The sequence below is a fragment of the Narcine bancroftii genome, chromosome 2 (assembly GCF_036971445.1).
Source record: "Narcine bancroftii isolate sNarBan1 chromosome 2, sNarBan1.hap1, whole genome shotgun sequence".
NCBI lineage: Eukaryota > Metazoa > Chordata > Chondrichthyes > Torpediniformes > Narcinidae > Narcine > Narcine bancroftii.
The window spans coordinates 55,805,918-55,820,380 of NC_091470.1; the positions used below are offsets into that span (position 1 = coordinate 55,805,918).

The window sequence follows — 14,463 nt, forward strand, 5'->3', positions numbered from 1 at the left end:
TTTCCAATTGAGCTAAGTCCTGCTCCAAATTATTAATTTCCTTCACATATCCCTTTTTTATCCCTTTAATCTGGCCCCTTAAATAAGCCTTTAACGTGTCCCAAATTTAAAAAAAATTGTTATCAGGCTGACATAGTACTTGTATCTGAAAAGTGAAGTATACTAATAAAGTGTAAATACGTTAAAAAGAATAGTTTTTTTTCAGTTTGTTTTTGAAAAATTGAAAAATAAGATTTTAAATTTTATTTTATCAGTAGATGAGCAGTTCACCTCGCACAACAGTTCTAGCTGAGTTCTGATAAAACTACAAAATTACAGCTTTCCCAACAGCAATGGATTTAGGTGTCAACTGTACACTGTAGCCTGCCTATCTGGCATTATGATGGACGAAATCGGGATGAATGGTCTCACAGCTGCCGAGCCATGTTCTCAGTCTTCATTATCCTACTTACCATCTGGGCTGATACCAGAAAAAAATCAATTCTAGTGAAGGAATTGTGTTGCCTCATGTAAAAGGAATAATCCCTTTCTCTCAGATTCAGCCTTCTCCAAGTGTCTATGAGATTCAAAATTTTCATGAAGACCATGGTGGACTTAGCTGCCTTGGCCCTCATCACCTTCTTGGCTGATTTATCCATGACTGGATTCAGACAAAAGTCAAAAGTGAAATCCCCTCCAATCAATATATTCTCACCCCCACTCCACCCCCCACCCCACCCCCGGTCTTTCAAGAATATATCTTGCTTAAATTTTTCATTATTGAAATTGTTGGCATATATATTCACAAATGTCTAGGATGCTGAGTATATTTGACAATGCATCATCATGAATCTCCCTGCCGTGTTAGCGACCAACACCCGGACCGTTACTGAAACATTCTTTCCTCTTAGGATTTCCACTCCCCTGGCTCTGGAATTGAAGGAGGACGCTGCCACCTGACCTACCCATCTCCTTTTTAATTTGGAATGTTCATGGTTCATAAGATGTCTTTCCTGCAGGAACACTATGTTTGCCTGCAGCTTCTTAAGGCGTCAGCTGCACACCTTTTAATCTGGATCCATCCAGACCTGTGGCTGAAGCCATGGCTCCTCCCTCTTAACCCTGTATAAAGACTCCAATACCACAACCCCCCCACCTCCCCCAGTAAGCCTAGATCACAACACAGGATGACCTTCAAGTTTATTGTAAATAAAAGCCTACAATTACGTAACTCTAGACTTTTGAGTTATTGATAATGTATCAATTACATATAGGGACAGAAGGGAAAGTGGTCAGGATTAACAGTCCTCATGTAAATTTGAAATTATTTGATTATACATGGGTCAGGAATAGTTTAATTAAATGACAGAATCTAATACCTGTCAAAAAGAAATAGATATTTTTATAGAAATTGCTTTATTTAATCAAGATATTCAGTGCAACATATAATTATATAGAGATTATAAACATATTTCTATTCAATCAAATAAAATTATAAAGGAGAATATTAAATTTCTAAAAGACTTATTTCAAGATTTTAGCTAATGATTAATTCATAACAAAACAAAAAATATCTCTTTGGATATGAACAAAAGGAGTTGAACTTTGATGTGAATATTTTGTCAGACAAGTGGTCAATTCAAATATTTATTTAAGGGTTGCTTTGTTAAAATAATAAATCTACCATTGTGACTTATTAAAGAGTACAATTGGGTTATCTTCAACTTTTTGTCAATTGAGTTAAATTTTAAATTTTAAATTTAGACATACAGATATACAGACTGGTAACAAGCTATTTCGGCCCATTAGCCCATGCCACCCAATGTTTTGAATGTTGGGAGGAACCCGGAGCCCCCAGAGAAAACCCATGCAGACATGGGGGGAACATCTGAACTCCTTACAGACAGCACAGGATACAAACCCTGGACTGGTCCCAATTGCGGATGCTGTATAGGCGTTGCACTAAAAGCGATACCAACCGTGCCGCCAATGATTAAGGCCAACGATTTTTTTAAAAAAAACTTCAGATGGTGGAAATCTCAAATAAAAAGAGAAAATATTGGGAACACACAGCAGGTCGGGCAGCATCAGTTGACAGAGAGAGAGTTAACATTTCAGGTTTTCCATTAGAGAACTGGAAGAAAGAGGAAAACAAGTTAACAGAAATTAACGGGTTAATTTCTGGGAAATATATGATTAAGATTCAAAGAGGGCATGACTGCACTTATTAAGAAAGTCTATGAGCTTTACTTCGGTTGTAAAATGGGTGACCAAGATAAAGCTGGGCTTCTCACATTTGTTGTGCAACATATGCAATCAACCTGAGAGCTTGGGTCAGCATCATTATGCGATTAAACATGTTATATTCAATAAAAGTTAATTTAATGTTTCTCCATCTTTCTAAGTGGCAAATCTGAAATTATCTTTTTGTTCAGCTTGAAGTTGTCTGTCATAATCTCCAATTTCTTTTCAGGAAACAAACCTGTTAAAACATTTGTTGCCCAGTGTAACCATTGAAAGCAGAAATCTTGGTTAATTTATTTTCCCTGACATTCTGATATTTATGGCTTCACTATTGACTTCAGATAAGATCTGAAAATAAAAAAAAGTGAAGGAACTTGCTTGCAGGCTGCTGTGGATCTGATTTCCTACCTCTGGGAAAATGTCAGATCAATACCCCAATCCCAACTCTATGTGGGAATCTGCAGCTACAAGCCTATTCTCTTTGCTTTCAGGATTAAAATGTTTGTATTTACATATAATAGTTTTACATTTGTGTAAGTTTTGCACCAGATAGCCAGGAGTAATGCTTACCTTATCAAAAACATTTTTTAAAACACGACTATTCATTTTTCTTTAAAGTTTTGCCACTCCTCCAGTTATTATTTTTGAAATAGATTAAAAACATTCCTCTGTACAATTTTTCTTATCTTGACAACTGTCAATTTTCCTTGTTTCCTGCTTGAAGCTGATCCCAACAATAATTCTCCTACTTGCCAGACACTGTTGCCCAGTGTTTTTCTTATTCTTCCTCCCTCATGTGTTGCAGTTCTACAATATCAAACTCTGATATTATAGTCCAGTACAACCCTAAACACATTCAAAATGGCAACTCTCTCTCTCTTAACATTATACACCAAGCTTATTCCATATGAAAGTAGAATACATAACACTAAATAGATGGATCTATCACATTGGTTTTTTGTTACCTCATATTTCCTTTGTTCTTTAGCCCCTAAGAGTGTATAAAAATGCAATTATTGTTTTTTTCCAAATAATTAGAATGATTTCATTTTCTGTATAATATCTTGATAATTTACTTTTACAGTATTTTACAATTTTATTTTTAACTTAAATTCATCTTAACATATAAGATAATGTATTCTATGCGAAAACAAATAATCAAATAATCAGCTCATCTAACTCTTACCTTTCCTCCAAGAGGCAATACCATAATATCAACACTTAAAAAATATAATCCTACATATCTTGGGTTGTTCTCAAAAAGAGAAACAAGGTTGAATTTCTGCAATAAACCTATATCCAATCATTGCAATGCAGATCCATACCTCATTTCAATGATTTCTGTATCAAATCAACACTAACCAAATACTCATTGACAAGGGTTGAAAATTCCAGTTGAAGCCAAGCCAGCAACATTTACAATTCTATGCATGTAAACAATAGCACAAAGGGCAGACTGCAATCCTGAAGAAGGCTTCAAAATTAACAAAAAACTGCATAAGTTGGAAATCTAAAATAAAATCATAAAGTACTGTAAGCACTCAGCAAATTAGACCGCATCTGTGGAATGAGAAACAGATAACTTTTCAAGCCTCAGATCCTTGATCAGAAGCTAGATCCTTCACTGGTTGCTCTCTGACAAAACAGAAGTATCCACTCAGCTCAGATAGAATTGAGGGTACCTGTGATGGAAAGTAGATGATATTATTCTGCAGGCAGGAAGGTGAAGCATAAAAATTTATAACCACACTCACCTTGATGGATACTGGAAAAGCAACCACCCACTCCACTCAGAGTTTGAAGATTTTAGTGGCCACCAAAAAAAAAAATATTTCATGCAGTGTATGTGCTGAATTTCAGATGGGATAACAATGCCTTGCATATCCTGGGCAACATATCCTCCTATTTAGAGCCAGTCTCTGCTAAGGTCAGAGACAAACAGGAGACTGCAGATGCTGGAATCCGATGCTCTGCTGGAAGAATGCACATCAACAATTCTTTCTCTCCACTGATGCTGAGTTTCTCCAGCAGACTGTGTTTAGCTCCTTTAGGTCTCTCCATATTCTCCTCCTTTGCCTTTCTTCCAGCTGCTTGACTGGCTCCAAAATTCCTTTTTTCATCTTTCTAATCATGAAAACCACAAAGGATTATCAAATAAGTTGTTTTGGGAGTGGCTGTGTTTAAGGTACAGTGTTTGAGGAATACCTGTAGATGTTTTGGCTCAAGAAGCATCAATAAGGAGGCAAGGAAAAAGGTCCAGCAAGGCCATTTTACTTCCATAATTTTTAGATAGTGTAATCTGGATGCCAATTAGGGCAGTGGTGTGTTCCTGCTGCTGGAAGTGGGACATCAGGGAGTCTTCCTGTGTCCCTGGTGACCACATCAGCAAGAATTCTGAAACGATGGGATAGAGGGGACATGGAGAGGCTGTTTCCTTTAGTGGGGGAGTCTGGGTCCAAAGGGTACAGCCTCTGAATACAAAAAATGTCAGAGATGATAAGGAATTTCTTTACCCAGAGGGTGGTGAATCTATGTAATTAATTGCTATGAATGGCTGTGGAGGCCAAGTCACAGGTTATATAGAGGTAGATAGGTTCTTGATTAAAAGGCTAACAAGGATTACAGGGAAGAACAGGAGAATATGGATGAAAAAGATAGTCAATTAGCCATGATGGAATGACAGAGTGGATGAGATGGGCCAAATGGCCTAACTCTGGTCCTATGTCTTATGGTTTAAGAACATCTAGCTGCAACTCCTTACAAACTGTGACAAGAAATTGGAGCTGGAGTTGGATGATCTCAATATCCTCCAGGAGACAGAAAAGTTAATTGATAGAAGTTGCAATGGTGTGGTCACAGGCTGCAGACAGCTGAGTGATCACTAGGAGAGACCAAGGCAGGAGGTATGAAGTGCTGGTTGCCTCTCTGGCTATTCCTCTCATAAACTGTTACACCACATTGGATACTGTTAGGGGGAGGATGCTGATCAGAGGGTAACAGCAGCAGCCAGATCAGTGGCACCATGAATAGTGCTGAGGCTCAACAGGGGAGGGTGTAAACAGGCAGCACAACAGTGGTAGCGGACTCAATGAAAGGGAGAAGACAGGAAGCTCTGTGGTCACAAATGAGAATCCAGTTTGGTAAAGGTCAAGAATGTATTTGAGCAGCTGCAGGGCAATCTGAAGGGGGAGGTTGAACAGGCAGTTATTGCAGTGCTCATAGGAATCAACAATATAAGTTAAAAATGGGATGAATTCAGGGAGATAGGATTGTTAGGTTGCAATCTTAGGGTTGCTACCAGTGTCACATGCCAGTCAAAGTAGGACAGCAGGATAATTAAGATAAATATGTGATTAGAGAGTGGTGTAGGAGGGAGGGATTCAGATTCCTGGATCATTCATCATTAGAACTAATTCTGGAGGAGGTGGGATGAGTACAAGCTGGACGATCTATATCTGAGTGATGTAAACTCGGACAGGGCCAGAATCAATGTCTGTGAGGGGAGTGGGGATGGGGAGGGGGTGGAGGAGGGGGGTAGCGGGGGTTGCTAGTGATGTTGGGAAGTGTTTAAACTAACATGGCAGAGGGAAATCTATGCAAGAAGATAAAGGGATGTGGAATGAAGGCAGCAGCAAATGTAAGAAAAAGAAAAGTAAAGAGAAGAGCTGAAAAGTTCAAAGCAAGGAATGAAGAGTGCCACTTTGGAGTCTAATTTGAAAAAGACAATGGGTATCAAAAAGCAAGCCTGTAAGGAGAATTTGCAAGAAGGTTGATGCACGGACAGTAGCGATAGCTATTAACGGTTCTGACTTAATTGGGATGACTGAGACATGGCTTGAAGGGAACCAGAGTTGGAAATTCATATTCAAGGATACTCAACACTTTGGAAGGATTGACTGATCATACAGTGAGGTGGGGTAGCATTGCTCATTAAAGAGGAGGTTAAAGGGATTCAAAGGAAGGACATCATCTTAGATTATATATAATCTGTATTGGTTGAGTTATAGAAGGTCAGAGGGCAGAAACCATTGGAGGGAGTTGGAACAGACCACCAAATAGTAGTAGTGAGATTGGGGAATATCATCAAGCAAGAAATAAGGGAAGTATGAAATAAATGCACAGCAGTTATCATGGGTGACTTTAATACTCATGAAGATTGGGAGAACCAAGGTGGTAGCAAAAAAAACAGTGGAGGATGATTTCCTGGTGTGTGCAGGGATGGTTTCCTTAACTAACATGTTGAGGAACCAACAAGGGAGGAGACAAACATAGATGGGATGCAATTTGGCAGGTGTAATAAGCAATCTTGAGGGGCGAAGCCTCTCGAGGAACAATAACAACAATATGGTGGAATTTTTAATCAGGATTGAGAATAAGACCGTTAATTCAGAGACTAGGGTCCTGAAATTAAAGAAGTGAAACTGTGATGATACAAGCCAAGAAGTGGCTGGGACAATCTGGCAAAGTATGCTCAATGGATTGATGGGAGATAGACAATGGTAGGTATTTATAGATCATATGGAAGATCTTCAAAAACTGTACATCTCTTTTTGTTTTAAAAGTAAAATGGGGAAGGTAGTTCAATTGTGACTAATGAGGGAAATCAAGGATAACATTAAAATTAAATTGGTGAGGAAAAGCAGAAAACCTGAGGACTGGGAGAAATTTAGAATTCAGAGAATCTGATTAGAAGGGAAAAGAGAGTATGGGAGTAAACTTGCAAGGAACATAAAAACCGAATGCAAAAGTTTCTACAGGAATATAAAGAGAAAGGAACTAGTGAAAGCACACTGTATATAGGTGCCTTGCAGTCAAAATGCTGGGAATTCGTAATGGAGAACAAGTAGATGGCAGAACAACTGAATACATTCTTTGATGTCTTCACTAAGGAAGATACAAATAACACTGTGGGAATACTGAAGATCCAAGTGACTAGGATAGAAGAAGGATTGACAGAAATTGTTATCTGACATGAAATTATGTTAGGTAAGTTGAATACTTAAGGAGCTGGTCCTTTAAACAGAGTATGCACTGTATTTTCCAACATTCTCTCCACTCACTTCTTTTGGATAGGAAGGTTTCTAATGTGACACCACTTTTTAAGAAAAGAAGAAGAATGAGGAAATTATAGACCATTAAGCTGAAATATGGGAAAAATGCTGGAGTCAATTATGTAAGATGATGTTTGTGATGGTATGAGGTATTACACCACTGTAATAACTGTATATACTGGCCTGGACCGCCCCTTCCTTCCCTCTGACCCCTCCCAGGAGATTCTCTAATAAAGGTCTCGACCCAAGACCTTGATCCCAGATCACTTCTTGCTCGGATCCAGGCCAGATGCACTCCAAGCCACAGCTAACGTCTAAGCTAATAAAAGCCTTTTGACTCCGATATACTGCCTCGTGGAGTCACTTGATCGTCTATCAATGTTGCTGCACATTTGGAGACGAGTGACAAGATTAGTTCAAGCATGGATTTATGAAAGAGAAATCGTGCTTGACAAATTTTCGAGAAATTTTGGTCTTGAGCTCAGTGACTGGCTACATCAGCAAGTGCATTGAAGATGTCACCAAGAACAAATGTTTCACAACCAGGGCTAACCAGAAACTATGGTTGGATGCAGAGATCCAGCCCCTTCTCAGAACTCATGATGCTGCCTTCAGGTGTAGGATGGCACTAAGATCAGCCAGGGGTGAACACTCCCGTGCAATCCGGAAGGCAAAGCGAGGATACACATAGAAAATCCACAGACAGCTGTGTGACACCGGCGACATGTGGCATAAGTGGCAAGGGATCAAGACTATAACAGATCACATCAACCTTGTAAATTAAGGAAAATGACATATCCTTCTGGACAGACTGAATACCTTTGATGCACGGTTTAAGAAGAAAAATAGGATGATGCCAAAGAAAGCTCCATATTCCACTGATGAATGAGCCATGGCCAAGGTGAGAACCCTATCCAAGGGGAACTCACACAAGGAGGCGGGACCAGACAACATATCTGGTTGGATACTGAAATACTGCGCAGACCAATTGATGGAGGTCTTCACAGACCCTTCTAGAGCAGTCCATCATTCCTGTAGTGATCATGACAGCCACCTTCATCCCGGTACCCGAGGGCAACAATAATATGCCTCAATGACTACCAGCCTGTGGCACTGACCTCCACCATTATGAAATGCTTCAAGTGTCTGATGATATAACGCATCAAAGCACACATTGCAGAGACCCTGGGCCCATTTCAATTTGCCTAAAGAAGAAAACATTCCACAGATGATGTTATTAGCATTGTTGCTGAATTCCATCCTGGCCCACCTGGAGAATGATGCCTCATTCGCCAGGCTTGCACTTTATTGACTTCTGCAATGTTGATATTGGTTCACCATTCATCCAAGTTTTCAGTCTCTATCCTGTATCCTGACTCTTTCTTCATTTAACCCACTACTGTGGTATCGTTGGAAAATTTGTAGATGGTGTTATTGTCATGCCGAGCCACACAGTTGTAGGCGTAAAGTGAGTAGAGAAGGGAGCTAAGAACACAGCCCTGTGGTGCTCTGGTACTGATGGAGATTGTAGAGGAGATGTTCTTACCAATCTTCAGTGATTGTGGTCTGAAGGTGAGGATATCAAGGATCCAATTACACAGTGGGTTATTGAATCCAGGCCTTGGAGTTTGCTGATCAGTTTTGAGGGGATGATGGTATGAAATGTCGAACGATAGTTGATAAAGAGCAACCTGATGAATGCATCTTTACTGTCCAAGTATTCCACTGTAAACCTGTTGCTATGATAGGTGAACTATAATGAATCCATGTCACTGCTCAGACAGGAGCTGATATGCTTCAATACCAGTCTTTCAAAACATTTAATCATTGTTGATGTAAGTGCAACTGGTGATAGTACTACACTCTTCTTGGGCCAAAGTATGATTGACACCTGTTTGTAATACTCAGCTAGGTACTCTAGTCAGACCAGATGCTTTCCTCAGATTCACTCTCCTGAAGGCAGCGCGCATGCCACCAATATGTAGAAATTTTGCCTGGCCAGCAGGAAAAAGAATCTTAGTGATGTCTTGCATGTACTCTGACAATAAATTTGAACATGAATGTAATATCTTGAAGTTTGCAGTTGGTGTTAAGCTGGGTGGCAGATCCCAAGGAAGATTCAAAAAAGCTGCAGAGTGGCTTGGATAAATGAGAAGGAAAAAATGCATGGCAGATGCAGTATATTGTAGATAGATATGAGGTTATCCATTTTGGTGGTAATAACAGGCAAGTGGATTATTAACCTTGTGGTGATAAATTAGGAAAAGTAGAGGTGCCACGAGACAAGGGTATCAGTGCATCAGTCATTAAAATATGGAATACAGGTACAGCAGGCAGTAATGTCAGCAAGCTCTTGGCTCTTAATTCGTGTTGTTGGTTTTAAGTCAATACGAGTTAAAGAATTTTAGAGATATTACAATTGGAGTTGAAGTATTGGTGTAAGAATGTCATCGAGCTGTAATGTCTCAAAGGTGCAATCTTTTTAATGAATCAAGCCAATATGATTTCATGATATTGTAGGATGTATTCACCCAGACACAAATTAAGGGTGCTTCAGATGGTAAATTGTCTTTAATACAGGATGTTCTTTTGAAGCTTCATAATGTGAAACTCAAAGAAATAAAAGAGATTATGTATTAGCTCCTGATTGATTAGACTGAGTATTTTGCCACCAAATATCAATTGATTGATTTTCACTATCACACTGTCACTGTTTATCCATTAAACATTCATATGAAATGGATTTTTGTAATGACAGTAGAATAATCCAATTCAATATCTGCAGACACTGGGAAGGTAGTGCAATACACAAAAGTTATTGCAGCGGACAGTACGAAGGTGCTCAATGAAATAATTGCCCAGATGGCGTCAGTCTCTCCAATGCAGAGGAGGCCAGAGTGACAGCATCTGATACAGTAGATGACCGATTCATCAATTAGTAATTAAATTCAATTGGTTTGCTTTTAGGACAGTTGAATTTTTTATAACAACAATTGCATTTTGAACGTTTCTTTGTAAATAAATGTCCATTGGCACCATATTAACAAAGATAATGAAATTATCCCAATGATCCTAACTTTATTTCAGCATTTCTTTTTTGATTTCAGTTTGCACTCATAAGTTTATTTCTGGCATAAATTGCCATAAGGATAAATTATCCTTTTGATGATAATTTAAGATACTGGGAGATAGCTTTTTAGAAAGATGTTAACTTTATTCTTAAGTAAAATAACAGGCCAGGCTAATACTGGCAATTTATAAAATGATATTGATAATAATATAATGGAAAGATGAAATGGCAGACAATGAAAGAATTACTTCATGTCGGTCTTCACAGACAACAAAAATAAAAATGTATCTGAATCTTTGGATTGGTTTGGACCTTCTGTGAACCTCCTAAGCTTGGTCCAGCATCATGTAGGTTCAGTCTTCCATTGGGATATTGACTGCAAGCCAATCAATGTGGGCCAAGCATGTACAGGGACTCTCCCAGAAAGACTTCCTCATTTAATGAGAGCCTACTCCAGGTTCATTGGCTGTCAAATCTGAGATTTCTGTATGTTAATCAGAAAGTTTGATAACTATATTCAAGAATGGTATTTTTTAATTGAAAACTAAAAATATAAATGTAAATATAAGATTTTAAAATTAAACAGTGATATACACTAAAACATTGAAACAAGTCACTATAATTAAACACATCATTAAATGAAATAAATGTCTTCTCACAGATTCCTTTTTCAATAGCTATTTCTCATATCAATTCAAAGATGCGGTACAGGTCTACTGGGGCTGATGGTTAACTGGATTACATTCTATTTAGGTGTCCCAAGTTTCCACTCATTTATATGTTTAAAAGGTGGTAAATCTGAACACTTCTGTTGACTTCAGGCAAAAAATTCAAGATCTGAAACAAGAGTACACAGAGACCATTGAAATTATGGGAAGAAATAGCTATTAGTGGGAGAATAATTAGATAATTTTTTTTACATTTAATTGTATTTACTTCAATGTATATTTTTAAGTGTGTGATAGTATTGTTGCTAATTTTTTTTTGAAACAACTTAAAAAAACATTACAACTGACAAATCAGAATTCATGGAAATTGGTGAGAACTCTGTGCTTATGTAATCATTCACCTCTCTTGTCAATCATGTTGGGATGCAGAGTTTATTTGGACTGCGTAGTGGTAATGCTGTATTGAGTTTAGTTTTACAGTGTGAAGTTTTGTCCACTTAACCTGAGAAAGAATCTTTGTAACTTTGCTAAGGTTCATAACAAATCTGACATTTAATTTGATCATCCAATCATCCTTATTGGTTAAATATTCCCTTAAAAACTAATTTTGGGTCAATCTAAAATCTAATGTTGCCTCTTTGTGACCCTGGGTCATATTTCCTCAGAAACCCATCTAAAGACTTAGTTTTTGATAAAAAAGTGAATAAAGGTAAATAAATGCCCTAGGCCTGACATGATAATCCCTTGGACCTTGAGGGAGACAAGTGTAGAAATTTCAGGGGCTCTAGCAGAAATATTTTTAACATCCTTATCCACAGATGAGGTGCCAGATATTGGAGGGTAGCTCATGTTATTCTATTGTTTAAAAAAAGGGTCCAAAAGTAAACCAGGAAATTAGATCAGACTGGTGAACCTAACATTAATAATAGGTAAATTATTGGAGGATATTCTGAGAGATTGAGTATACAAGTATTTAGACAGCTAAGGATTGACTAAGGATAGTCAGCATAGCTTTGAGCATAGTAGGTCATGTTTAACAAATCTTATGGAGTTTTATGAGGCGGTTACCAAGAATGTAGAAGAAGAAATTGCTGTGGATGTTGTCTACATGGACTTTAGTAAGGCCTATGACAAGGTCCCACATGGGAGGAAAGTTCAGAAGGTTCAGACACTAGGCATCTGGGGAGAGATTGTAGACTGGATTCAAAATTTGTTGAATGGGAGAAGACAGAGAGTGGTAGTGAAAAAATGCATCTCAGACTGAAGGCCTGTGATTAGTGGTGTGCCTCAGGGATTGGTGCTGGGACCATTGTTGTTTTGTGACAGATTATGTTATATTGTATATAGATATGCTTTAAAGGAGATAAAATGTGGCAGGTTTTTTAGTGTAGGTCACATACAAACACTTCAAAACAGATCTCATTTAAAATGCCAGAGCTCTGCTCAAGCCAGACAGTCCAGATTCCGGGTGCCTTTGCACAAACTTTGAAGAATGCCTGGAAGGACTTCACAAGTAGGTGTTAATTGGACATGCTGTGGAGTAATGGATTATTGTTTTGGAAAGCCACAGATGAATGAACTCAATAGAATGGGTCCAGTGCCGCAGTCTGAGTCCAGTTTGCTGTTTCAAGAGGGTCGTGTGGTTTTCTCTGAGTGAGGGAGAGAGAATTCAGTTCTACAGTTCAGCAGCAGCAGCTGGGACTGGAACAGGACAAGCTGACAAGATGGTGGAAAAAAAAAACCCATTTTGAAGATGGGTTGTGAGTTCTTAGTTCAGCCTGGTCAAAGCCCTTGTGGTCCATAGAAGAGGAGATGGCTGGTTGTATAATGTTTCACTTGAAATAAGGGAAACAGAAAATGAACTCTGTGATGACCTAAAAGAAAGAGGTTATCATCTGGAAAACCCTGATGGGAAAGTTTCTTCAGCAAGACACTGAAGTGGCTGATTGGAAGGGATCAGTTGTGGGTGTTGTTAGGTCTGCTTTGTTCATGAATGAGTGAGACAAACACCAGGCTGAGTCGAAATCAGGGTTCTTTGTTCTTTATTACCGGATTGTAACACTTGCGACTAACCATGTTAGTCGGAGAATGCATTCTGCCGTTATCAGCAAAATGGTGATTTTTTATACCCTTGGATACATGCTTAGAACATCATCATATCATTACTTGTCCAATGACTAAAACTGTTGCTATCCTTTCCCTGATAGCTTCCTGCCTCTCAATCCATCAATGTCTTTCTTATCTTGTAAGTACAAGGATGCATTCACATCTTGTTACAGCCCTGTACAGGGTAACTCCTTACACATTCCCATCTCATGATGTTTTACCTAACAGGAGTACAAGGACACCTCCCCTCTTGTTACAGCCCTGTACAGGGTAACTCCTTACACATTCCCATCTCATGATGTTTTACCTTACAATCCCTCCTTTGTCCTCTTTAGAGGACAATCTCGCCCTGACTATGCTACCACCGCGTTACATTAGTTCGCCTATTATTGCCAAGCTCTATACGGGTTCTGTTCACAGGGCAGTTCGGCTGGTGGGCGAGGGCTCCCCCAACCCTCCTTTGCGTACACCCCCCATCCGTCACCCCGATCCCATTGCCCGTTTACAAGTTTCATCCCATTTGCCCCCAAGCAAAAAACTAGCTAACCCCCCGTACATTAGTAAATTCCCAAGTTAACATATGGTCTACAATCTAATTCATAATACTTGTTCTACAATCTGATTAATAATGTTTGTGTTACAATCAATGTTATAATATTTGTTCTACAATCAAGGTTATAATATTTAGGTTACAAGCAAGGTTAAAATTATATGTGTAACAATCTAATTCACAATCCCTCCTTCCCATCACATTCCCCTTCAGACTCCAGATCGATCTCAGCAACTTTCTCCGCCTCCTGTAATGTGAGATAGTCTTGCTCCACAGCCTGCACAGCTTGATATTTCGGAGGCAGTTCATCACGGTCAGCAAAGGCTCTCTCTATGGTCCTCGTGACCAGCGTTCGAATGCATGGAATACAACAACAGCCACAAGTGATAAAAATTGATACAGAAATGAACAAACCCAGCAAAAGTTGTCCTAACAATGTGCTCCATCTCCCAAACACTCCCTGTAACCAGGATAAAACAGGATTGGAGACTCCAGACTGGGCTTTTAATTCTTTCGCCAATGCCCTAAGTTTCGTTAACCCCTTAGTGAGTGATCCATCTGGCCCTGTGTTATTAGAGATAGAAGTGCAGCATAGATCTCCAAACATAGCACACACTCCACCTTTCTCTGCCAGGACCATATCAATCGCTATCCTATTCTGAAGTGTCATAAGGGAAGTTTCTGACAGTTGTTGATGTATTGCCTCAACAACGTCCCTGGTCAAATTTGCAAGGCGCTGGACATTATAGTGAATAAGGTTGATCCTATTAACATTCTTATTTACAGTGATGGGAA

At 38.9% G+C, this 14,463-nt stretch overlaps 1 protein-coding gene across 1 annotated transcript in view; it reads left to right on the forward strand.

Annotated features, from left to right (window-relative positions):
- Positions 1–14,051, forward strand: part of nubpl (nucleotide binding protein-like) — a 58,046-nt gene extending 43,995 nt beyond the window's left edge. Inside the window, exon 11 of the mRNA XM_069916723.1 lies at positions 13,882–14,051. Within this exon, the coding sequence (XP_069772824.1) occupies positions 13,882–13,926 (45 nt within the window). The 3' untranslated portion in view covers positions 13,927–14,051. The remainder of the gene's footprint in view (positions 1–13,881) is intronic.
- The last annotated feature ends 412 nt before the right edge of the window (positions 14,052–14,463 follow it).